Source organism: Pocillopora verrucosa, chromosome 8, assembly GCF_036669915.1.
Source record: "Pocillopora verrucosa isolate sample1 chromosome 8, ASM3666991v2, whole genome shotgun sequence".
In the NCBI taxonomy this organism is placed as follows: Eukaryota; Metazoa; Cnidaria; class Anthozoa; order Scleractinia; family Pocilloporidae; genus Pocillopora; species Pocillopora verrucosa.
Genome location: NC_089319.1, coordinates 7,587,766 through 7,614,841, shown reverse-complemented (window position 1 = coordinate 7,614,841; position 27,076 = coordinate 7,587,766). Strand labels below are relative to the sequence as shown.

Genomic DNA, 27,076 nt, shown 5'->3' with positions numbered 1-27,076 from the left:
TGCAAATAAAACGAGCGGCTATCTCTTTTGGAAAGTCACTCACAAGATTGACGATTAGACACTGTGTGATATCCGGTTGTGACGCCCATAACCTTTCGCCTCCATATCCGCTTTACGATATTTATTTTATATCAGCGTGGAATTAAAATGGTGAAATGCACTGCTCAAACCTTTGATTTAAAACGTTATTAGGGCATTGTTCTCCATTGAAAAACTTGTCACGGAGAATGCGCATTGAATGTTATGTGAATGCAAATTGGGGCACGTACATGATCAATGTTATGTGACAAATGCGGTTTTCTGCAGATCCATCTGGTTGCCAACTTATACTATTTCGTGGGTATTTCCGATCGATTTGAAGCTCGAAGTTTTAGCTTCATTCCCCCTAACTGCCGGTTAATGTTTGTTTGATCCTTGGGCGAAGTGAAACTGCTTTACAAATTCTTAAACACACATTTGCTTTGTAGGTTCATTGGCGAAGTGGAACGCATCCAAGTGTGACTGCTAAGTCGAAAGGGAAACCACAATAAAACAGATGCAGCACACCAACAAACCAAAGTTTCACCTTCAAAAAACTACTTTATTCTGCCAATAATAGATCTAACAAAAACGCGAGTTCTGCCTAAGGCAGACTTTAATGAACATAGATAATTCTACGGTTATTGCTTCAAGACGTTTACAAAAGCTATCATCCCTGTCGATCTAGTATTTACATGTGGATTGAATAGCAAATCAAGTTTCCTTTGGCAACCACTCGAGTGTAAGGGAATACGACAAATTAAAATCTAGGAAGCTTTGCTATAGCGGAGAACACTTGCGTCTGGCATTCTTTTTTCCTCGCTTGTCAGCTAATGTCTCGAATAAAACAGTAAAGCAATAAAAAATTTTTTAGCTTTCAGACGCAAAAACGATAACACTGTACAAAAGTTTATAAAGAGGAAAGCGAATTCGTTGAAATAAGATAAAATAAAATAAAATTGCCTTTAAGCGCACGAATTGCTTGGTTATTTTCAAAAGAAATATGTTCATTTTTCTAAAACCGTGTAATACCCGCGCGCGGTAGGGTGTAGAAAAAACCTTGATGCTTCTAAAATCAGAAGACATGCAATGAAATTCATTTTAAATTAAAATGCTCGCTCCACAGGAGCTATAAATTCGTAATGTTCGTGATCCTTCAAAACCTTCATTTCCAAACAAGCGTGTGCATACGGGAAGGAGATGACTGCGGGTTCTGCGCTGCAGAGGTTGTCGAAGCAGGAATAACAATTGAAGGGACATCGGAAATTGTGAACGGTCGAGAACTGTTTCCACTTACTTCGGTGTCGCCGAACGAGAATTGGAACGCGCCATTGTCAGGTTGGTTCCTCTGCTGCAGAGCCGAGGGAGCGACTTGATTCGGCGGGTACGAGGAAGGAAGCTTCTGCAATTGCTCCATAAATTCTGTGTAGCTGGACGAGACAGAATTGTTATTTGTCACGAACTTGGACGCTCCGTGCGTTTGAGTGAAGCCGTGAGAAGTGAAGGTTACCGATGAAGCTGAGGAAGGAGGGTTTGAGAGCAGTGGCTGAGTGTATGAGTGCAGGTATTGATCGAATTCTGTAGTGTCCACCATTAGATCTGTGGTTAGGTCACCCATTTCAACGTGAAAATCAAGCGCGTTATTGCTGTTGCTGTCACTGCTTCCGTTCGGCTCTGTTTTCTTCGGGCACGCGGCAAAGCTGGAAGAAGGACCGTGGATTTCATGGTCCGCCACGCTTGCCTCAGAGAATTTCAATCCACCTTCCAACTTGACAGTGGCAGTCGGCGTGGTTGGCGGTGAAGTGGCTGAACTACTGGAACCTGGACTACTGGCTTCTTCACCGCTTAAACTACTTTCTGGACTCGCGCAGTTGCCGTCTTGGCTGCATCCTGATTTGGGCATCAGTTGGGTATCACCTTTTAAGACTTTCAACAGATCATCAGCTGAGATTGTTGCCTCCGGTTGATCAGGACCTCCGTTGCCTTTTTGCTTCTTTCTTCGCGGCTGATATTTATAATCGGGATGCTCTCTCTTATGTTTCAGCCTGAGTCTCTCGGCCTCTTCGATAAACGGTTTCTTCTCAGCATCGTTGAGCAGTTTCCAAAGTTTCCCTAGCGTTTTGCTCAGTTCAGCGTTGTGTAGATGGGGATACTGATCAGCTAATTTTCTTCTAGCTGCTTGCGCCCAGACCATAAAAGCGTTCATGGGTCTCTTCACGTGCGGTTTATGTTTATGTCCACCGTTTACTCTCACAGGTAGTGGAATTAAAGACCAGTCGTAACCATCTAGGACATGATTTACCGCAGTGGCTATTGCGCTGCTCAAGTCCATATTCTTCGGCTGAACAAGATCTGAGTCGCTCTTTTTGGTTTCGCCGTTCGTCTGTTCTGTCATGTTTATCGGCTAGAGTACTACAACAAGGCAACTTTCTTATTTTTGAACTCTCACAATAACGAGACTGAATTTCTCCAGACGAAAAATCGAACTTCGTGCCAATTCGAATATTGGCGTATAGTTATTCAAAACACAGATATAATAATATCACGACCAATGAACCGAGACGGTGTATTATGTTACCGCGCAGTCTGATTGGACACTGGGCAAACCGCAGCCAATCAAATGACTTGTTTTGAGGACCTTAACACCCGCTGGACTTAGGTGGGTTGAAACCACTTACGAAAGCGTTGTAATTGGTCAGCTGTCACGAGCCACGTGGGCGGAGAACGTGTTACTCTAATAGCCACGGCAACCTAGTTTTATTTTGGGCTTTGTTGTAGTGTGAGAGAATTTCGAGTAAAACTTTCTTTTGTCCTACGCGCAGGATGCGTGGGCTTTTCATACTGTTTATACTCGTCTGCGATAATTAATAGCCTTATTGCCGTCCGTGTGTCTTCCATGTATCGATGACAGAACTGTTGCGAAAATTTTCATTCTTGAATCAAACTGGAGATCGGCTGACGCGACGCAGCGGTGGGGTGACTTCAATATGACATCTCTTACAGTATCGAATTAAGCCAGAGTTAGAGTGGGCCTTTTTACAATTACAGTTGCAGCACAGTGCTCAAGCCTTGAGCGCGAAAAACTCAACAACGGAAAAAAATTAAAGAAAAATCTTAACGGCGCAAAAATTCTGCGTAGGTAAAGGATCTGCGTGCGGGAAGCGGTGATATATACTGCAGGAAAATAACAGGAAAGGGCGACAGAAAGCTAGGTGGAACAAATGTCGTAAGCGCCCGCGTGAATTAACCTTATTGAAATACCTATTCACGAGCAAATAAGTGAGCACTCGCGTTTGATATTAAGCTTACGTTACGTACGCCTGTTGTATGTACAAATCAGTGCAGTTTCGGCGGATTGTGAGATTTACAGAGGCGAGAGGGCAAATAAATTTGACAAGTCGCAACTTGACACTCTTCTTTCAACGCTATTAACGTCTGCATGTGTTTTTGAAAATAAACCAGTTCGGGTCACGGAGAAGTTGAGGCCTGAGAAAGTGCTCAAACACAAGGTGACGTGTTAAATCGCAAACTTTTACAATCCTGATGTCAGGACGGTTATTTATGCTACATGTAAAGTTCTTTAATACCACGTTTCGCCACCATTGGGCAATATTTCCCACTCGGAATAAACGCAGATGGTTTTGGAGGTCAGACCTCGACTAGACGGGAAACTGTTTCTACCCGAAATAACCCAGAGCCCATCAAACGACTGCTTGACTGCTGTATCTCTATGTCACAGCGGCGCAATCAAGATATGTGAAGAGCGCACTATACGACTTCAATCACGATAAAAAGAAGGCGATAGGATTACATGCTGATTGCATGGAAGATACGTCGTTTTAAATCACGAAAAAAAAAGCAAGTCGATATCGTGGAGGCAGCGAAAACGGCTAGTTACTCAAAAATATTGGTGCAGTTCTGGCCTCGCGATTTTTTTTTTATTTTTGTAAATAAGCTGCAGGCGGATTTGTTGCCGCTAATGACAACACTTCCGATATTCAATACCATATACTTGTGGTCTGGTACGCATTTAAGCGTCATACCATGCGCTGGGGCTAAATTGCGGTCTCTGGCAAAAACATTTCTGCTTTCAACTGTAATCTTGTCGCTTCTGAAGGCGGATAAACATCATGCTCAGCTAAATAAATATTTGACCACTGAAGGTGCTCTAGTTCAGCCCGCATCTCATGTAACTATGATTTTTGAAAATGAAACAAGTCAGCGTGACCAAGTATCGAAATATCTGTATTTAAGTTTAACCGCGGTCGAGGTTAATCCGGAGACTTGTATTTGTTTTAAACGCATCCTACAGGCAGCCGAAAGAGAGAGTGCTTATAACCACAATGCTTGGATAAGAAAGAAAAAACACGTCTTATTATGACACCGAAAGAAGACTTGATCAACGTGATTGGTAAGACGAGCCCTGAAGAAAGAAAATGACCGTTGCTGCCAGTGGGAAACTACTTGTTTTGATAAAAAATGAAAGAAAGCTGTGTACCGATTATTTTGGGACAAGGAAATTGAAGGTCGTATGTTTTAGAGATCATTTTCTAACCGAGATGAAGAGAAACGTGCCTAAAATTAGAGAGTTTGACGTATTTCCGTTACGGGGGGAAAAAAAGGTACGGGGGTGTATTTCCGATGGTTTGTTTACTCTGTTCTAATCACACCACAATTTAAACCAAAAAGGTATCGATGTTTCCTTTGAAAACGGGGAAACATTGAGGGATGACCTTCTATGCTTTGGTATTTTAATTATCAGACTTAGCATTGACCAATAAATATTTTCGAAGATACTCAAGAGGAAACAAATTCTGTTATAACAGAGGGGCGAATGTCGCCTAGCTTTAAACTTACCCTAGTGTTCTAAATACAATATTTCACCAGGTCTGTAGGCACAGCTTGCTGAATAAATAGCTTTTTTGGGATGTACACCCTGCAGTTAGAGATGGAAGGAAAATGATACAGAAGGACACACCTCTCAATTTATAGCTATCAATTTGTTAATTTTAGATCGTATTGTTAAGGGAGGTAGACATGAAATGTTCATTCTGAGGTAGTGTTATAATGTTTTTTCCCCATACTTAATTTTTCCGATAAAAGTTTTCCACGATTAAGTTCAGTACCCGCAAGTGATCACTAAAGTATCTGTCGAGATTACGAAAACCACACACAGCTTAAACGAGATAAAATATTTTCAGTTAGTAGTTCCAAACATTCTTGACGTAACAGACTGGGTTGGGGTTAGAATGCCGGTAGGGAATCGAAAAACTGCTGTTTGCTCCCCTTGGGGTGTTAATGTTCTATCTTGTCTAGTTATGTTCTAGAATGTTCGTGCTTGTTATATTTGACTGTAATAGAGCATAACCCAGCGGGGAACCTCTTCAAATTGCCAAAAGAAACCGTTGCTTTCCAAGCAAGCACATACCGCAAAAAAAAAGTGTGCTAGAAGCCCTAGGCTACGCGTTTAGTAATTACAGTCACAGTAAACTGACGGCAAAACCACAGTTCGGTAAAAAAATACTTTGAAATGGGTGCAAAGCACAGATGTAAGTTGCCTGTTTCCAGCTTATCTTCTTTCCAAAAACTAACAGATAAAATCTTTGAAAAATGTTTTCTTTAGGAGTGATCGTGTTAGCGTCACTTCAAATGTTAGCTAACGTGAACAGCCACTGAGGATTTAGAGAATTATTTTCGAAATTAGCGTGAGCGATAGTTTGCTGTTTGATTTGAAAGAAAACAAAAAGACAAAGAGAAAATAAAGAAGAAAGGGAATGAAAAATAGTGGATTTTGTTTAAGTAAGAGCAGTTTTCTTACAAATTATTTTGTGAAAAACTTTGTTAGAGCGCCAAGAAAATGGACTAGTTTTTACCGAATTCGGTGTAATCAGAAGATTTCCTGCAAGACTAATCCGTGTCCTAAAAGTTTATTTCCCGTAAATCTTCTTTGAGTAAGATTTAATGATAACGCTGTTATACAAAGAAGGTTGCTCTTTTAGTTTAAAAATGTAAGACACGAAAAGTGTTTCTTGAGACCCACATACACTTTTCAGCAGTTTAAACTCACGTGTTTTTACATTCAATTAAAGGATTAATACCCAAATAATTCCCTTGATTTTAGCATTTTTCTCCCTATGCTTAAATCTGATGTGGCGTGTTCCTAAAATTTTGCACAAAATTCTTTGAAATTTTATTGATCAGTTTTCTTTGACCCCTCTGGCATGATCACGTGATGTACATACAAAAAAAAGCTTGAATAAAAGCTGTGGGTAAAATTTAGGATGAAAACTTGAGTAAATAAGTATTCAAGTTTGAAAAGATTATAAAACTACGGCAGAAAGCACAGATTTACTCCCCTTTTTTTAGCATTTAATGAGCCCTTAATGTCACATTGTCGGCTTAGCCACAAGTATTTTCGAGTGCTGATAGGTAATCATGAAATGAAACAGGTAACATGTTCTGAAAGAAACACGATTTTTTTGACGAAAACCAGATGTTATCCCAAAGCGCACAAAAAGTTCGGCCCATCTTAACGGATCGCCAAAACAGCTTAAATCAGTTTCTTGCCATAGGAATTGACCTCAAAATCCAACAGCACTTCCAGACTAAAAATAGTAAAGTATTACGAAAGGTCAACATGTTTCATAGCACCCCTTCGTTAAAAACTTGATTTTCTTAATCCCTCAATGTACCGTTCGTTTATAATCTTATTTGACCAAACGGGTAAATCTAAATATAAAGGCAACTGAAGACAGTTAGGAAAGAAACTGCCAAGCCCGGGCTTTTGTCAACGCACTTTTCATCGCCGTGCTCTCCTTTACCTCGTACTTCGACGCAGATAATTAGGATAGGGGGAGTGGAGGGGGGTTGGGTGACGAACTATTTTATACACCCCACAATAATTTTCATCATATCTGAGGGAATTGTTGAGTGAAGCCAAACAAGTTTGTACTTGTAAACCAACATGATTTGTATTTCTAGAAATATTTTGGGCCAGAAAAATAAGGAAAAACAGAGAACATGCATAGTTGCACGAGATTTGGAAAGAATATCAATGCCTATTACTGTCACAATTTAAAACGAAGCTACTATTTGTCCCAAATGAAGAAGGAAGTCGGAAACTGTCGACAAGAGGTCGATAATCAAGATTCTTTTGCGAGAAAAATAAACATCGTGATCCCATGAATAAAAGTTTTCTATGTAAATATAGAACGTTTACATAGAGAGTACTTAAAGGGTTCGGCGTATTGTTACATATGTGTTCAAGTTAAAAAAGCGTCTTTGCTGTGTTGTGAATGTCATCATGTTGCGGTTAAAATAGGTGAAGAACGAACATAGCCTGTACCATTTATTTTGTAAGATGGTCGCAGTCACTGATCAAAAGCGTAGCACACCAGAAAATAACATAGAGACGTCCACAACATTCATTAGGCTTAGGCTGACGATTATTTATTTATTTACGTAACAATTTTTTCAACCACTGCTGAAGCTTTGCTAAAATCCTGTTGGCCTTTATTGTCTTTTCTTTCTTCATTTAATACCGATTATCTACTTGGTTTTTTGTTTCTGAACATGCTATACTGGACATTCGACTTCCTTTAAACTGTTTATTATTGCAACCAAAAGCACAAATTATATTCCCGCAAAGATTGCAGCGCAGCGGAAAAGTGACCACAGAGAATTAAGAACCCAAACGCTGCAATTAGCCAAGTGTCTGTCGATATGCCCTTCGCCCCGAGGTGATTTGTTTGCTCTTGGAGCCAGAACCCACCTCTCAGTTTTGAGTTAAATATCGTACACGATGAATAGATGAAATTAAAATCTAAATTGTTTAAACGTCTCCTAAAATAATCCCAGTTTCCTGTTATTAGTGGAAAAACAATGGACGAACCCTTCTTTGAGTTCTTGCGGTCTTCCGGTAGAATGGTCACACCTTATCTTAAAGGAGTGCGACCTTTATTGTGGCGCGCATCAATCTCAAGTTTATTAAATGCTTGGCACGTATTGTGGCTATTTTGGTGGAAAACGTGTTTTGCTTAAGTACTAAACTTTTCCCTTCCTAAGTATGAGAATTTTGGAAATGGTGTTTGATAGTTCTTTCGGTAAAGTTGTAGAATGTCTACAAACTAAAACGAAATGCTCCACTGATTATAAGCATAGACACAATTCCCACTGCTTTGTCAAATTTCTCTTCTTTGAAAATCGGAATAAAAGCGGTGCCTAGCGCCTGGTAACAAGATGATTATCGAAACCCGAAAACCAAACGGAGAAGTGTGGAGAAGAATAGATCGGAAGCAATACGGTGTCAAAACCGCTATCGCAATATATAACAACCTTGGCCAAAAAGTACCGAATTCTTGTTAAAATCTATTACATACATTACTCGCGAAAACAAGATAAATTCAGAATCATTGTTTCCGTGCAAAATGCCTGCATACGGTACTTTAGAAGCAAGCTTCTCTGAAATACACTGTCACGGTCTCTTTATCACGGTATTCCGGTGTAATAGACAATATCCTGCATGCTGTAACACTGAAAAAAAAAACACTCAGCTCTCGGAACTGCTAAAATAAGCAAGGCTCTGAGACTGCTGGAGAACTTGGCATATTAATAATCACTTGTGACACCGCCAAGAGCCTACATGCCAAGGTTATAGTCCGTTATTAATAAACCACTCTGAATTACATAATACTTACAATCATTATGTGTAAAAACGCGAGCCAATATTTGTAAGTATCAAGTAAAAACGCCGTTTGCAATTACAAAGTCTAGTCGTTATTCTTAGCGAAATGACGGTGAACGAGTCGAGGTTAATTCAGGTGAATGGATACCGGCCGGCTTCATCGTAATAACTCATTTCATCCCATCAAAAGTGATTTATTGACTCTAAAATAGCGCACATGACAATGAAAGTACTTGAGGCGAACTATTTGTAAGGAGTAATCTGTACATAAATTATTGAATTTATAATAGAATTATTTCCGCTAATGACTCCGTTTAAAATGCTGTTGAAGGGAGAAAAAAAAATCTAGAAGTTTCACTTGGTACAGGAGGGTCTAGCTTTTAGTAGCCCGCACTGCCAATAAAAACGAAAAGACTAGGATATAACGGAGATTTCGAGTTCACAGATGTTGGGAAAGGAAACCTTTTTGGTGACTTAATTAGTTCGAGTAGGCAAAAAGTCGGTCAAGCGAGGAACTGCGGTAACTGCAAAAGAGATTTTTTTTTTCCTACTAATAAAGTGGATAAAGGACCCAAGAACAAAACGTGTTTCTAATTGTTTGATAATTTGGTTTTATCAACTGAGTTGATAATGCCCTAAATTAGCCAACCTAAAGTTTCCAAAACTGACATCTCGAGAATCCACCCTTTGTCAGAGCGACGATTTTGCTAATTTTGTCGCTTTTGTTTTGCTTCACATCACTCGAATATAATGTTGAACATCAGGCATTTGTCTATAAGAAGCGATGCGAAGTGGGTTCACGTTAATCGAAACAGAATAAAACTGATTTAAAAATAACTTACCATAGCCAAGAGTGAGCGGTAAAGATATAGATAACTAAACACTTTTAACAAAGGCTACAGAGTCAGATGGCCATCAGGATCCAGACGAATATTTTGGCAAGTTTCTTATTGCTACCATGTAGTTCTTGTACTGAGTGAATGTATTTCCGTGATGCTGATCTTGAACTAGTCTACCACGTCGAAGGTTTCTCCTAAATCTGACTCTTGTCATATTTATATGAACTTTTGACGAGAGACTAACTTGAATGGGAAACCCTAAATGTCTCCGTTTCCCGTCCCTTCCAGAAGTTATGAGAAAGGGTGGCCGAGATAACTTCAAATTAACTCTTTTAAAATAGAAGCTGAAAGGAAAGTCAAACCGCAGAGGAAATTCAAAACAGAACCCAAATAACTATCATATATTTCGGTCACAAATGTTTCCTTTTGCTATGGTTCGGTTCACTCGATAGACTACGAACACTCTCGCAGCGTGATCTGCCGCGCGAGCCATCAGCAATGGGCAAACAAAAATTTATCCTGGAGTCGCGTAAACTCTGGGGGGAAATGCGAGGGTGAAGGAGGGACTATTGAAAAAGAAAAAGTTTAAACTCTGCGCAAGAAACTTTTGGTTGAAATTTGAAAAATTTATAAGCATTAATACGGCTGAGCTGAAAGAATATGCTATACCTCCAGTCAAACACTGCTGTGAGTAAAATCTGATCTCAGTCTGTAAGTTCTCCGATTACCGAAGTTGTATTGACGTAAGGTTTTCTATAATAAGAACTTGTTACGTACTTTATCGCAATTACGAGTATTTTTGTCTCTGGTAAAATTGAAATTTCGGTCGCCATCTGGGCGTGAAGTCTTAAGCTTTCATAGCTTTCCAACAGCTTGCAGGAGTTTCTTTCCAAAATAATTCAATTTTATATGATTGTATTATTGTCTTTGAAGGGAAAGAGCAGATCTGCGTATTCACTTCAAGACTCTCCATTTTAAATCCCCGTTTCCTCGCTGGTGTCTATTGTAACATACTTCCCTTCCCTCCCCTCCCCCCTTATGAAATTCATGGCCATATTTCTAAATATAATCCCACGTTTTTCCATCCCTAGGTTGTTACAACTGTCATTGCTCTCAAGTAAGAGTCTTAACTTAAACTTGAGATTAACCATTGAAAGAAAAAAAAAATTATTTTCAAGTTGCGTGCAGCGACAAATTTCAAAAAATTGCGTCGTATTTCAGAGAATCTACCATTCAACACAACGCCACGAGCGTCTGAAAGGTGTCCGGTAACCAACCTTTCTGACAATGAAAAATTTTCTCATTTTTCAAGTCATCATTCTGACCTATGCCGGCAGTTAACACGCGATCCTTGCTAATTTTGTCAGGGTTATTTCACCAGAAGTCATGCAATGTTATTATGGCTAATTAATGAAAGGAAGGAAACGTATGCTTCTAAATGAGAAACGATTTTCAACATGATGACTAAAAGTAAGCAAGAAAGTATTAACTTGTAGATCTAAATGAATGTGGGTTGTACAGGTGAAGAAATGAAACAGAGCGAAAAGATTTTTCGTGGAATTCCCCTTGGATAGCTTTCAGAGAAAGAAATTAAGATAAGGTCTTAAACTTAAATACTGTACTTATTTTAAACCAATTTAGATCAATTATAGACTCTCAGACGATACTCAAGGACGAAAAAGCTGCAGATAGATGGTTTACCATCGACTGATCGCCCTGGCTTTCCTATCACTAACACAAGGAAAATAACTGCGTGGGTTGCGCAATTCGGCTTAGACAAAGAAGATAACTTTAGATATCTGCAGTTGATCGGAGAAATCCAAAGTAACTCGCGTGAAATCGCTTGAAGCGATAAATACCGCCAGGAAATACCCAAATTACCGCGCTTTTCACCTGTGACCCATGCCCACGGTTATGTGATATGATAGTAAGGTGAATAATCCAGACTTGAGGTTGGTATCGTCTTACGTTGCACGGCGAATTTCACGACACACCCTCATTAATATCCTATACCCGTTTGCTCTCTCAATAACGCACGAATCTTAAATAAGTGTCACAATATCGAAATCTAGACGGTACTACATTGGAGTCTCGTAAGTTTGAATCGATTTCCATGGAAGTTGATGGAGAACTGCTTGTTAAACCGAGCACAGCGAATCACATAACACTCTGTCGTTAACATGGTAATCTTAAGCACTTATCAACGGTGCACGAATCTTATCCGCATGAGCATCAAAACCTGACAACACTTGATGCGCAATTTTTTTTATTTTTAATTCAAATGGCAGGTATGAAAAAATAGTGAACTCTAACTTAACTGAAAAATAGTTTTAATCTGACATTTGCGCGATTACCTGCATTTTAAACATAAAAAATGTCATCTCCCGATGCCAGAATCGACTAACGAATTTATCACTGTCTAGGCATATATGTCCGTCTTCGTATTACATTGAAGCCAAAGGGCAAGTAAAATAGGAATTCCCATAACCTCTTGCTGTCTAACTGGACCACCTTGAAATGTTCCATGATTATTCTAGAACATATCACTCACAAACGCGTGCTGTCAATTACTTGGCACATTTCCTCTGCCTACATCACATTTATTTCCACGCTAATTAAGGTTTGGCAATTCCCCACGCTTTCGCAACTACGATGTTTAATCGTTATCGGTAACCTTGGCAGGTAAATTTCGCAATGCTTGCTTCAAAAAAGTCCATAAAAATGGCGTTGACACCTGTGATAAATACGAGCTTCGGCCCTATGCGTGGGCTGAATCCCATGAGACACGTATGAGCGTGATAGTTTTTTACAAGGGCTAGGAAAAAATTGTTGCATAACAGTTATCTTGCTTTTGTTGCTGTTTTATTTTTTTCGCGGCTTATTTGGTAGAGGATCCAAACGCAAAATCGGAGCTGGGTGGGGTTTGAAACCTCAATTAAAGAGGATTCAGTATAAGGCTTCCAAGAAAATCACCTATAAGGCCACTTGTGGAATAAATATACTTTCAGTCGGTTTCAATTGACCAAAAGGAAACTTAAAAGTTGAAAAAGAGGAAATAAGTCGGCAGGTTTGGAAAGATTGAAACATTCCATTTGACAAACTTGAAAATATCAGCCTTCTGCTACTATAGAAATGTCCCCTTTTGTAATTCTATCATCTGTTATATGGGCCGATGACGATTGTGCTGACGCAAGCCCACCAATTTGAAACTTTTTAACTCAAACATGAATATCACCGGCCGATTGTCAACTAAAAAAAGACCCTCCGAACGCAAACTTAATTACGAGCTCAAATTGAATTAAAGACGAACTGAAACACATCTTGAATGGAAAATTTGGAACACTTATGAAAAGGGGCGAGTAACTGATTTTGCGAGCCAAGAATTTTAAAAGACTTAAACTGCCCGGCGACCACAAGCATGGAGACTTTTCAGACATAATTAAATAACGGTGAACTGTCTGAGCAGCATAATTGGAAATCCTGGAAGGGAAACTGTTGCGGTTTTCCGGCTCTGACCAAAAAATACATGTAAAAAAAGAGAAAAAAAGTCGCTCTCCGAGAGGAAGTACAGCTGGCAGAACAGTGTTTCACAATCGGCTTAATCGATGGGGTACATGCCAGTAACATGAGAAGGGTACGCGATAATCAACTTTTTAACCCTTCTGAAGCAGTAATCAGTCTAAACACGTGCTGGAAGGGAAATCTTAAGATATTATCGCATCGTGTGTTTGCGATGGTGAGATTTGCGGCAAGGGAAATCATTCCCAAAAATAATAAAAAGAAACGATATGCTTGGATATGATACGCACTTAAAAAAAAAAAAAATGGAATTTGATTATTCATGTGGTGTAGGAAAAAAGCACGATATCTCAACCTCGCAACATGTAAAAAAAGACATTTTTAAAAAAAATTTTCATTAGGATGTACCATTTGAATAACAATTCAGGTTTAGCAATGCAGTTTCTTTCATTCCTCTTTTCACTTTGGTCAGTCGTGTACGAAAAGATTTAAGTAAGCCTTATTCACCAGAAAGTTAGAAGTAAAATCTGATTTATGATGGGGAATAAAAGGTCTTCACGTGGTGCCTTGCACAACAATTAATGTACTGCATGATAGTTAGCGATCTTTCCCATGCGAGAACCATCCGCGAGTAACACGTGAACAAGATATCAAACACACTTTGCGCGCGTGACTTCTCGCTTGTACAAGCCGTTCTCGTGCCCGATGCAATCAAGAGCCTGTGACACAAGGTACTGTAGTTCTGTGATAAAATGAGATGGAGCTCGTAAAAGTAAGAGGAAAAAAAGGGTTCAGTTTAACAACTTTTCATCGAAAAAAAGCAACAACAACAACAACGACAAGAAAAGCCTGGCCAGAATATGACCAGAATTTAAAGTCATCATCTATTATCCGGCTAGACATGCGCAGCAGTCGGTCAGGTGGAGGGCGTGGATAGATTGAAGCACAGAACGGTGAACCTAAGGGGAAACTCACGCTTCCACGACCTTTCATGAGTGCTTATGCAACTGATGCTGTTACAAGTTCAGGCTCAGTGTCAGCTTCTACACGAAATAAACTCAAAGAGCAGCGGCGATCTGTAGCAATGGATTGAAATTCGATTGTAATTGAGAAACTCAAATAAACTTCGCTTGGAAACAGGCTGTTACACATCACTCTTCTCAATTAACTGAAAGTCTTCCCGTTGTTTGCTAGGAAATTTTCTCAGAAAATATTTAATCCGGAACTTTCAGTCGCAGTTTAGCTTCCGCCTCAGCTGTAAACTTTCAACAGTTTACTTAATCCTAATTCAAAGCCACTAAGAATGATTCCCCGTCAGCACTTGCCTTCGAGAGCCGACAGACGCGTGCGGTTGCACGATCGTTTCACTTAAAATCTAATGTTATTAATTGTTCTTTCTGCAATTTTTTTTTAAGACGGAAACAAAAACTACTGCACGAAATACGAATATGAAGGAAAATTAAGCCCCGTTTTTGAAGAACTTTCTAATCTTTGATTCCCTTTCCCTACGTTATGTTTCATACTGGCGATTGAAGGGCCCTGATAAATTTAACCAAAGATAAGGGCTACTCAGCTTGGGGCCCTACTTCATGAGCGATACAAAATAGGGCAAATATTCGTAGTATTCTAAAGAGTTTCCGGTCATAATTAACAAGTTTAATACAATCCGTGGACTTAACGAACATTCGCGAAAAAAGTCGTAATTCTGTGGTGGGGGTTGAATGAGCAGCTCTTAAGACACTACGTCTGAGATCAAATCATCTCTGAAATTTTGATCTTATAGGCAGATTCAATTAAAATTACGTAAGACTTGAATAGGATAGCCGTGTACTGAAATTAAAAGGTAATTTGATTATAATTTGTATCATTTCCGTGCAGTCCTAAGCCAAACCTTATGGGGCAAGGTACTTAGCATTTATAGCGTGCGGAAACCAAGTATGAAAACACACTTGTGAAGTCGCTCGTAAGAAAATTTTTGAGGACATAAGGTCGAACCCTGAAAACTCGAACTACCACGAAAAAGAGAAAAAATTGCGAGCTATCAGGAGTTCAAAATGGCTGATGGTAGACGAATACGCAAAAAATGCCCCTCAGAGAAAATGACTGTAGTTTCGATTTAGCAAAAAGTTTGTCGAGCGAAGTTCTTCTGTGACTTGAGAGGGGACATTAATTCCGCATCTAATAGAGTGAATAATAAAAGACTGGTACTGACAGTAACACTCTCTGGCCGCTGGCTTTTGATTATTTTCTTGCTCTTTACTTTTAGTCCCAAAACACGTGATTCCAATGACTCGGTGTTGGGTCAGAACGGTCCAAACCCGCTACTTCCTGGCTTTACTTTAATAATTGATTTATATGGTTACATATGGTTTCCTTTCTCATTTCTCGAACCCCTTATCATCTCGCACCGTGGGAAAATCTGCTAGACTGTCATATTTGTGACACGCCATTCCTTGCAACATATCCTAATACAGGCAACCAACAAATAATGCTATATTTGGTTATCTTGCAAAGTTTCCTTAGCTAGATATTGTTTCAGCTGAGGGGATGAATGCTATATTTGGTTATCTTGCAAAGTTTCCTTAGCTAGAGATTGTTTCAGCTGAGGGGATGAACCTTAAATTCAAAAGATGAGATTCTATCATAATTCCGAGATTAAGTAATTAACCCTAATCAAGCTAACGTCTGCAAAAATTGAAAATTATCCCATTAGGATACGACAGATGGTAAATTTTGAAACAAGCAATGAAATAAAGATGGACGTCTATTCTTCTTGTCACCGGAGCCCGGTACGAAGCAAAAATTCCGAGTTCGCTCGAGGCATCGAAGGTTAGGCCATCGGAGTCCGCGCTCCGTTGCTCTACCACTTAACTACGGTCTATCGTTAGCTTGACCTTCACTAGGTTTGCATGTGACACGCGTCTAGCAAATTGTCTTTAGCTTCGCGTGAGTTTAGAGAGGACGAAAGATTGTACATCTTGGTCTGGTAGCACGCATCATTTGGACCATGTCTAGGAGGATTAATTTACCCTTTCTTAAATAGGTTACTTCGGTTAGCATTCTTGACGATAGGTCTAAATCTCTCTGAAATTATTTCAACGGGAAACAAGAAGTGATGCCTAAACATATCTAGCTTATATCAATTTCCCTCCACTGAAAATTATGAACTGTTAAAGCTGCTGAATGCATAAATATTAAAAGAAACTGGCACACCCGCCACTAAATTGTGAAACAAAACTGAAGAAAAACCCTGTCAATATCCTGTCATGCGCAACCCTTAATTTTTTAATGACCCTCCACAAAAGAACCAAAGAAAATACTATTTTCAACCAAACTGCTGTCGTTCTTCGGTGATTTTAAACAACACCACAACAAGCGAAAGAATTGCGTGCAAACTGCCCACAAATCTTTCAACTTAGAATATCACTGAAACTTTGTACGTTAGGTCAGACCCACGCCAATACAGTTGACATGCAATTTATCGTAGCATTGACAGCGTTGTTTTGAAATAGGTCATGCAGGGTTATAGTTGATTGATGCATCAAAGCAACGTTTGCTTCTCAGAGGAAATATGTTTTTAACGCAAAAAAAGAGTCGGCTAGAAATTTAGACGTGGAATTGAGTTGATATATGGCGAACAAGGCCGAGCAAGAGAGGCCAGTGATCTACGAACGAATTCTCCCTGGATGGCTCAGAACGCAAGTGAACGGAAATTCAGAGGAGGGCTGAACTTTGACACTGAACTCTAATTAATCTGTCTCAGACGGTTCACAAGAGCGACCAGGTTGCAGCTGGAATCCTGGAGGCCTTTGCCACCAAATGAACCTTCCCTCATTCTTAGCAAGTTAGATTGCACGATTTAAAAAAGACAACGAAGATAATTTAACATATCAGCTGTTGATCTGGCAAAACTAGCACGAAAACGCCCAAAGCGATCAACACCGCAAAGGGACACACAATTCATCGTGTCATTCAACTTTGACAGGTGTCCGCGTACATCCGATATGGAGATTTTAAAATCTGAAATAATCTAGACGTAAATGTTTTAACTCGTCTAATACCAAGGAGATTAAATTGAGCTGAAATATTGCAGACACGGGGAATCGCCGCGCGACACGCCCTAATGACACCCTAACTTTCTGTGCTTTTAATAGTGCCCGAACAGAAATTTGTCGTCGCATGAAATTTGGGGGCAAACATTTCTGGTTAACTCAACTTCAAATGGTCATCTGTGGAGTGCAGCTTGCAAAGACTTCGATACTAACCAAGTAAAGAGCATGGAAGAATTCTCAAAGCAAAAATGGTCTTTTGTTGTCTGGTCGAACTGTAACAGTTGGAATCGTTGTTCCATAGTTAGTCTAAGACACATCACTCACTCACTCAGTCTGTGGCAGACTCCTCCCTTCATCACATGCTCATTTCAATTCTGGTCTGGTATTTTCCCATCAAGGTTACAGGTGCCACGGGTGAACCTGCTAATCATATTACTTAGACAATGCCACTAAGTTAATGGGACCTTTTTGAGACAGCGGTGACGCTTCAGTCACAAACACCAAATTAATGATGCCCATGTTTAAGTATATTTTTGCTAAAGAAAAAGGCACGTGTGAGAGAAAGTTAGTTCACAATTTCACGTGAAGGTGATAATCTTAACCGAAACCGACAGCTCATGAAAAGGCGTCTTCAACATACCGTATTTCCTCGAAGAGGCACCCGGACGCTTATTTGAAATTTCAGCTCAAAGGAGGGGCGCTTATTGCAAGGAAGGCCCTTAATCGAGGGGAGCGCTTATCATTCTCTTGCACTGATTCCTCTTTGGTTGAGGCTTAAAAAAATGGCAATAGAAACAGGTTTTCCTCATATCCTTTCTATCTGAGAAAGTAAGCGAGGAGATGTGGGCGTTTATTCGAGAGGGGCTCTTGCCTGACACTCTGACACTATGGCTTAGGGGGAGGGCGCTTATTGGAGCGTGGGCGCTTATTCGAGGAAATGAGGTAATTAGATATCAGTAAAATATTTGTAAGCTAGCTCGGCAAACTAGAAAAGAAACTGTTGCGGTTTTCCTGTAATGTCCGAAAAGAAAGGAACACCCCGCAAAACAAATAAAGGCTGGTAAAATCTCTATTAATTGGCTCAACGAGAACTTGCCCTCAACAGATTTTAATCTCTTGTCGCCCGTGATATGATTATATTCTAAACTTAATGAAACGATATCTAATATGTATATTTAATATGCGTTGGGAAGGAAATACTTGGATATTATCGCTATTTGTGGTGCCGATGGCGAGATTTGTGGTAAAGAAAATAAATAAATGAAACAAAAACTAATTAAGACAACAAAGATCAGTCCATGGGGTACCTTAGAAAAATTCACGATACCTGATGCAACTTTAATTTTAGAGTAGATCATTGAAAGAAAGATTGTTCCTTTTTCAAACGAAGAAGGTCGCGACAAAAACCAAACTTGGAACTGAAAATATACATTTTTGGTTTTCAGTGACAGAGTTCTTTTCAGGTTATATTTCATTTTAGCAACAACTTTGAAAGACGACTCTACAGATTCACCGAAAAAAATTTCCCATAAAATCTCAAAGATTTTGTGCTATCGGTTGTTCTGAAGAAACGGATCACGAGTCTCAGAACTGAACCTTGTAAACCTTAAAAATTGAACCTTGCGAACCTTAAGAACTCAACACTACGAATATTTTTTTTTCATTTTTTAATTAGAACCTAGCTTGAAACCGAATACTGCTTATCTCATCAAAGGGCGTGTTTATTGACACACGCATAGCTTTCATATACTAGAGTTGAGTTTAAGCCTTCGAAAGTAGTTGTTGTCCGCGAGAACGGATAGTTTCTTTTTGACGAGTTAGAACCTCGGAATCTTGTAAATCTAAATCTCGGAGGATATAGCCAATAAAAACCTTAACAGTTGTTGACAAAAGACAAAAACCAACAAAGGCAAAGGATTCAGGAAAAATCATTATCAACATGATGTAACTTTATGATAATCTTTCGTTTACCTGCAAGCTAGGCGTAACACATAGGGAAAAGAGCGGCGAAGAGGAATGAGGCGCATTGCAATTTTGTCCCTTTTAGTAAAAACGGTTCGCCCCCAAATCTTTCAACTCGTTTCCTATCATGGCCAAGTTCGATCACGACGCAATTTTTTAATTAAAACTGACGCACGACTCCAGCACCAGAAAACAACCCTTACATTATTCCGGTCTTTATCCCACAAGTTGGACACAGTTTTATGCTCATGTTCGCAAAAAATTCCAATAACAAGACACACTCCTTTAGGAACCAGAAAAATATTCTGAGACAATGACCAACGAAGGTATTTGTTAAATTAGTGTTAACAACTGAGTTGAAAACGTAAATTAGCCACCGTAAAGAGTTTAAAGGCTGACGTTTTGAGCGTTAGCCCTTCGTCAGAGCGATTGGAGGAATTGTGGGTTGTGTGTGGGTTTACAGGCAGAAAATAGAGCTACGCCATTGGTGGGAATATGGTAAAGAGGAAACAAGAATTAATTAGTTAGATGAAAAGTGCTCGTTAATACCATGGGAATTTTTTTTCGTTTAGCACTCTGTCTTCTAAATCGACTGGCAGGTAACCGCTCGTTTACCGAAAGATATCTAAAGTTGCTCTTCTGGGACTGAAGGGTAGGCGCAATTGGACATTACACTATTTTTAAATCAAAGCCAACACTTGTCTTCCTTTCTACAGATGAGACACTTAAAAATTAATGCAATGTGCAGAAAAATGGCTAACAGTAACATCCCATTTTTAATGGCCAGATAGAGCTTGACCCCGTTCCCTTTAGGTCTACCACTAAACTATGTATTGCTCAAATGGAACTTAAAATTAATATTGATCATATGAATATAGTTTCTGGTTCGGGGGAGCCCTAGTTTACGACCAGACCTAATCTAAACAAATGTTTGTCGCGTTCTACGGAGTTTCCGGATCGTCATTGACAAGGTCTGATACAATCCCGAATACCTCCAAAAGTGGCGCGTGCTCGATTGTTTGATATCGCTGACAGGTCACCGATGCGTGCGTCACTGAGAGACAAGATCGAGTCGCTACTCCACAATTTCATGAGCACTATAATTAGGATCTTCTTTTCGATCCCTTGCATGGCAACTCGAATAGTTTAGTCAACAAATAATAATTGTAATATTAAGAGATCGCATGATTTTACAACTTAGAGTTGAGCCAGTCACCACAACTGAGGTGATCTGATTGTAGTTTTGTTTGTCTACTGGAATGCACTATTAAGTTGAACCGCATTGGGGCAAACATAAATTTAATTGACTGATTCGGGAACCACAAAAGAAATGGATCTAAGTGCCCCAATTTATAGTAAACCGTCTCCATTAGGTGAAGTATTTCATTTGATATTTGCTGAACTGCACAATAAAACAATTGGTAAAAAAAAAAAAAAACCCAAAAAATTGAAACTATACATTAAAAAAAAAAAAATAAAAACACTCCCACTTCAGCACATAAATATGCACAGAGGTACTTTAACTATGCCAGCCTTTTGAAGAGTGCAGAGGAGAAAAAAAGCAACCCTACAATATTTTACTTGCTCTTTCTTTGTGCATGTCTTCGCCCTAAATAGGGACCTGATTTTGATTGACTTTATACAGCTGGCAATACAAGCTCCTCTCGAAAAATCAACCATTTTACATCTAAATACAGTTAAACCATTTTATTTTCTTTCTACATAATAACATGTAAAACAGCATTAAGCTTGCTCTCTTGTCCTTTGGTGAAAAGTTTCATCCTACAAATGTAAGTTCAAGTATTCCAGGTTAGAATCATTCATTCATACCAGTGGTAAAATAAATCTGCCATGCAGAGGGTGAAAAGTTTAATGAATTAATTTTACACAGGAAATGGACTACTCAAAAACTAAACTGTAGACTTTGATTGCTTTTGCTGCAGTGTGCAACCTTTGACCTTCTGGCATGCTAGACTCCTAAGTTACACAGTTTCATTAGAGTACTCTGTGTGGGGGTATGTAGTTATGGAACTAGAAACTGGACATCACCTCTTTACCCAGGAGTGAAACTAAACAACAGCAAACTAACCCTCTCTCCCCCTAATGAGGAAAGCCATCTACTTCAAGGCACATCCACAGTGTTCTCCTTTTTAGGCAGTAACCAGTAACATTTACTGTCTGCAGCACCTTTTATTACTGCATAAAAACACTTAGAATTCTCAAGAATTCAATGGAAAGAAGGATAGCTCTACAAGTTTGAAACTTTCTTTTACCTGTTATACTTGAAATAAGGGAAAACACTGCCCATGTCAGGCAAGTTTTTATTTTCACAGTTTTAAATGACAAGAAAAAGCCAATCAAACATTGCAAACAACAAATTTTTGAAGAAATTGAAACAGAAAAATGTAAGTGCATAGATGTCAGGGTGAGCACTCACAAGTATGCTGCACTAAATGGTTACAGTGTGGTCAGGCAGTTCTGGCTTGCCACAAAGTGACAGCAAGTTTATCATCATTGTCGATAGGATGGGGAAAAAAGTTTTTACATCATTCCACACTTTTTAAAAAATTCAGCAAAAAAAAAAAATTCCTCTATCAACATCAATCCTAACTCACCAACTTTTGTATTCTGCCTTGTAATAAGCCCTCTTTGAGCCTATAAAACAAGGTATCAGCAAATTTAAAAATTAACTTGTAGTGGCAGGAAAATCCCAATAGCATAATTTTCAATCATCTAAACCAGTCAGACATCCAAGGAATTAAAACCATCAGTAAGATGCAATGATCTTTCTGGTGGAAACTGCGAACAAGGCTGACTATCATCATCCTGGCTTTGACTAGTGTTCCACTGTTCTTCAAGGTTCACTTACATAACCCTGGAGTCATTTCCCAAACAATCTAGTAGTAACTGGCCCCAAACAGCTCTTTGTTTGCCATGTTTACATTCAAAGCTATTGTATAATATTTTTTTTTAGATTCAAACAGCCAAAATATCCCCAAAATAGACCCACACTACTCCTACAATATAAAATAGGCCTTTGTCACCCCCACTAGAAGGACTTTCAAGAAATGGGCCCTAAACAGCCTTAAAATATAACTGTGTGCATAAGGGGAAAAACACTGTGTTCCAATGAAATGGCAAACAAAGTCTTTACACAATCAGAATTCCCAGCAGGTGAGGGAAAGGAAGGATGAATCAGTAAATTCAGAGCTGGCTACTTAAGTTAAAAACACAACTAGTCCACCCAAATGGAACACAATTTGTAGAAAAAAGTTATCTATGTACACAACTTAAAAAACAAATTCCCTCAAAAGCATTGGCCCCAACAAATGCTACCTTACAAAATGAACTCACCTGTTCTTTTCAGCTACCTGTATGGAGAACATCTATCTTCCATTGAGATCTAAAAGGGTAAAATAAGCAAATACCAGGTCAAATATATGATAAAAAGATTTGTAACTTGACTTAAGTCATGAAAATGTGCAACTGGTCAGACATCCAAGGATAATAAGCCAACATTAAGACATAGAATCTCTCTGGTGGAAACTGCGAACATGGCTAGAAATCATCATGCCAGTTGTTTATTAGTAGGTTACTCCAGTCAAAACATCACACCTACACAACTATGATGACTAAAACATCAATAAATCACACTAGTCCACAGAAAACAAAAAGAAATGCATCAAAATGAGTGTTCACCTCAGTTCCTGTTTTTTGACACTGTTGATCTTCATTGACAACCAAGGTTTGCCTAAAATCATATCACGAGTCTGTCAAACTTTGTTCAAATGAAGGTAGAAGCACAACTCAAAAAAATTAAAAAAAAAGTAAATCTTGTCAACCAGTCAGACATCCAAGGATATTAAACCAACATTAAGATATAGAAATCTTTCTGGTGGAAACTGCGAAAATGGCAAAACATCATCATTCTGGTTGAAAAATTCAATTTGGGAAAAAAAAAAAGAAAAGAAAACACAAACACAGATGAATCACCTTTCAAAAAGAGGTTTCTCATGCAAAGCATGACACTGTGGCCAAATGGCAACAAGTGAACTGCAATAAAAAAAAATCAAAACGACTGTTGTAAATCAATTGCACATGTAACAGACTTTTCATTGTAGAGTTCGAGTGACTTTCTTAGGAAACATTCTTTTCTTGAAGCTCAAAGAAATTTTTAGACAGTAGACAGTGTATATTTCCAAAAAAAACAAGAATATGATGCAGTCAGAGAGGTTTGGCTTGGTCACAAAGTGACAAAAGAGTTCTCTTCATTGTCGATAAGATGGGGAAAAAAGTTTTGCTCATCACTCTGCAACAGTTCTTGTTTTGCTCACTATTACCTTGAAACAACCATTAGCACAATAAAAGGGATTTGTACACACCCTACCAGCTGCTTGATCTGCCTGGCCACTTCTATCCCCTTAGCATCTGAAAGAGACATTTCAGCTTGTCACACAGTGTAGAATGAAGAAACAAGTTCAAAGATGGTCCAGGGAGAGAATCAGACTGACGTGACTTATCAGCATCATTGATATGACAGGGATAACTGAAAGTTTCTCATCATAACTCTCCAAAAACATCAACATTACTTGTAAAAGAGTGTGCTCTAATTGCAGTACAATCTACTGATACCAGCATTTACCCTTAAATTTTGTATGCTAACCTGGCTTAAACAGAGGCATTTAAACACATTTTATGGAGTATCTACATTCCTATACTCTTTTCTCTCAGATGCTCATACCAAATAAACAATGGGCAGGTAATGTGCTTTCTCACACAAACAAAGAATTCAAAAGTTGAAAAATTTGTTAGTAATGACTGATCATAAATTTTAACCCTTTAACTCCCAAGATCTAATTGTTAATCTTCCCCTCTAGCTGCTTCACATTTCCTTGTAAAAAAATCACAAGAATTTGGTGTTAGATCAAGACTCCTGACTTCTACCTGATAACTTTGAGTATTCTCATAACGTGTAGGCTGGATAATGTGTGGATGTTATGGGGAGAAATTATATGTTAACCCTTTCACCCCCACAAGTGACCAAGACAGAATTTCTCCTTACAATATCAATACAATATCAAGCAGGCAGGTGATGAGAATAGAGAAGAAAATCAGTCATGGGATTATTAGTTGATCCAATACCAAATTCTCTGAACTAACATCATAGGAATTGTATGGCAGATAGTAAGGAGAATTACTAATTAGATCTTGGGAGTGAAAGGGTTAATCCCTTATGGGAGTTTAAGAGTTAAAAAGCCAATAAAAAATCTTGCTCCAAAAACAGCATGATTAAAAACAACCCTTGCAGCAACCAAAATGCAAGGTTTTGGTCATCTTTTCTCCAGCAAAATTTCCACCTGTTCTTGACTCAAAGAGCCAAACACTTTTGGTTATATACATAGACCTAACTACTAACCTTAAACCAGGGATACAAAAGATCCTCATCAAAATGCCACTGAAACAAATAAATGCACAAATTAATTTTAATTATCATTCACTAAAATGGTGTGTAACCTAGAGGTGGCAAGTCATTTCAGAATAAAATTGCGTTCAATGTGCAACATGGGCACTCATACAAGAGGTGTCAGAAAGGGGTTTTCATCAGATATAACTTGCTTGTACCCAAAGGGTTTCTTCTGGAAGTTTGCCAAAGAGGGCCTCATTTATATGTTTTAGGCAGCCCTCTCAGCAGCAACCTGCTTAGTGTGTGCTGCTTCCAATACAAGTTTTTTCACTCATTTCATCTCTATTCTACCCTTGCAACAACTTCAAATGAGTTTGAACTTGTTAAACACATTTCCATACAAAACTTGTTATATGGATAAATTCTTTCACAAAAATTATCCATGCACACCAAGCAAATTTTCACTGTGTGTTCCTGCATCTAATTACCATGCTACAAGAAAAGAAGTCCAAAATACCTGGAAGCTGTTGTAAGATATAAATGCATTAACTTGTGGAGACCTGAAACCAACACCATTTATGGCCATGTCAATTGTAAGTTATAGAGGTACTACCATCAGAAAGAAATATTAATGTCATTAAACAGTGATAGTCAGAGTGTTCAAAGAATTCTTCAAGACTGTGTCATTCAGAGACTCTAGTCTAAAGCATCATCATTCTATCACATGCTTTGCGAAATACACCAGCCAATTTTTCCTAAGTCAAATGCATCTCATTGTTTTATCAATGATACCTGCATTTCTGAGAATGATATCATGTCTAAGATAACAAACATATTCTGATAACTTTTGACCACTGCCAACAATCTGATCAACACCTGATTATATATAACTTATCAGCTTAACTTTTCAACGAGAATGATCACTCTACATACAGTAACCACCATGCTCAAAAAATTCCCGAGTAGCACTTCAGGAATTTCATATGCTTTGGAAAGAAAAAGCTATGGTCATTAACCCTTTAACTCTCATAAGTGATCAAGACAGAATTTCTCCTAACTACATCTATAAAAAAACCATGCAGACAAGTGATGAGAACAAAGAAAAAATATCAAATATTGGAATTACTAATTGATCCGATACCAAATTCTCCAAATTAAATGATGAGAATCGTTTGGCAGACAGTAAGGAGAATCATTGATGAGATCTTGGTTTTTTAAGGGTTAATTAAGCATTTTTTAAACATAACAAACCAAGCAAAGAACATTAACAATTTAATTGTGAGCAACAATGATTACTTTTCATTACTGACTCACATACTGCTCACCATTGAGGAAAAATGTCCCTTATTGCTGGTTACATTTTTTATAGCCAAAGACCACCTCTAGTGGAATTGTCCAACACCTTAACAGAAAAAAAAATAGAGAAAGGAAAAAAAAAATTTGAGATACGTACAATCTCACAATTTCACCAAACTAAACGATTTGCAAATCCAGGACACAAATACCCTTAAAGTTGTTGAAAGGACGTGAGCTCTGGTGAAAAATTATTACCAGGAATTGTTCAGCGTCTCTTTACCAGCCTCAGACAAATGCCTCGATTCGACATCACTGTTCCAGAGAAGCTACACAAAACGTGATACTTCAAAGATATGTCAGGCTCGTCATCTTTTTGTCATCACTAGCTGGGACACTGACAAACAACTCCCCTCTGGCTGCTACGCATTTCCTTGTAAATCAGTTACCAGCCCCCATTCGGGTTAGTCTTGGATTTTAGCATCCGCGACCACAGCAAGAACGTCGCCAACTACACACATCAACACACGCTCTCCATACGTAAGTGCGGGAAACAAAGGAAAATGTCACCCAAAAGCGTTGTTGCAATGTGGGAAAGTCACCTCATACATAAACCGGATAAAATAATCGAACTAATATAATATCGCTTTAAGTTTGTATTTAATCGTTCCACCGATTTGAAACACGCGGTTGTGATGTGCGAAAGCTTGTTAGGAAAATTCTGTTTCTGTATCCCTTGCGCTCCGTTCTTGAAGTGGTAAAACTGAACATTTCGATAGTTCTGAACGCTTACACTTCTTTTTAGTACTTCTTGTCGTTTTGTGGAACTGTTTTGAAACAATTTTGACGTGAAATTGCTACCGCCATGGACCACGTGGTTAGCTAGAAAGATTCGTTGAAAGTGAAATAAAAAAGGTAACTATTGTCCTAAGAACACGCCGGTAAAGTAATAATATAATATTGCAACTTAAGTGTAGGTGTGGATATCTGCACAAGAGGGCTAGAGTTTCAATCACATTTAATTACACATTTCAACTTACTTTCATGGTTTCCTTCTCCACTTTCGCCATCTTCGATAATCATGTGCACTGATCTTAATCAAGATTGCTACTGACCTTTATACCACGCTCATGTGACCAAAAACCAATCCAACGATTGGTTGCTACAGCTGAGCGGAAAATGGACTGGAAAGGAGATACCAACCGGAAATCGAGTGCCTGAGCATCAGGGAGGCGGGGTTACAAATGGCGATTTTAGGGTATCCCACTACAACTACAAGTGCAGCGCCAGCTCGACATTTGCAACA

The 27,076-nt window shown here is 38.8% G+C and overlaps 1 protein-coding gene, 1 long non-coding RNA gene and 2 other non-coding genes across 5 annotated transcripts; all 4 read right to left on the bottom strand.

Moving 5' to 3' along the window:
- Positions 1–559: 559 nt before the first annotated feature.
- LOC131769783 (transcription factor SOX-9-like) lies at positions 560–2,538 on the bottom strand. Its single transcript, XM_059085504.2, has one exon. It carries the CDS (start codon positions 2,411–2,413, stop codon positions 1,184–1,186), a length of 1,230 nt encoding a protein of 409 aa, XP_058941487.1. The 5' UTR covers positions 2,414–2,538; the 3' UTR covers positions 560–1,183.
- Positions 2,539–20,765: 18,227 nt separating this feature from the next.
- On the bottom strand, positions 20,766–26,874 carry LOC131769791 (uncharacterized). 2 transcript variants are annotated; one of them, XR_010718560.1, is made up of 10 exons: positions 26,811–26,874; positions 25,803–25,879; positions 24,995–25,037; positions 24,490–24,528; positions 23,456–23,501; positions 23,067–23,126; positions 22,773–22,824; positions 22,428–22,476; positions 21,689–21,728; positions 20,766–20,855 (listed from the first exon to the last, which is right to left on the bottom strand). It is a non-coding gene; the product is annotated as an uncharacterized lncRNA (long non-coding RNA). The 2 variants fall into 2 exon arrangements; XR_010718561.1 differs by lacking the exon at positions 26,811–26,874 and adding an exon at positions 26,029–26,321.
- LOC131769871 (small nucleolar SNORD12/SNORD106) lies at positions 21,533–21,633 on the bottom strand. Its single transcript, XR_009339087.1, has one exon. It is a non-coding gene; the product is annotated as a small nucleolar SNORD12/SNORD106 (small nucleolar RNA).
- On the bottom strand, positions 25,126–25,197 carry LOC131769870 (small nucleolar RNA SNORD52). Its single transcript, XR_009339086.1, has one exon. It is a non-coding gene; the product is annotated as a small nucleolar RNA SNORD52 (small nucleolar RNA).
- Positions 26,875–27,076: the final 202 nt, after the last annotated feature.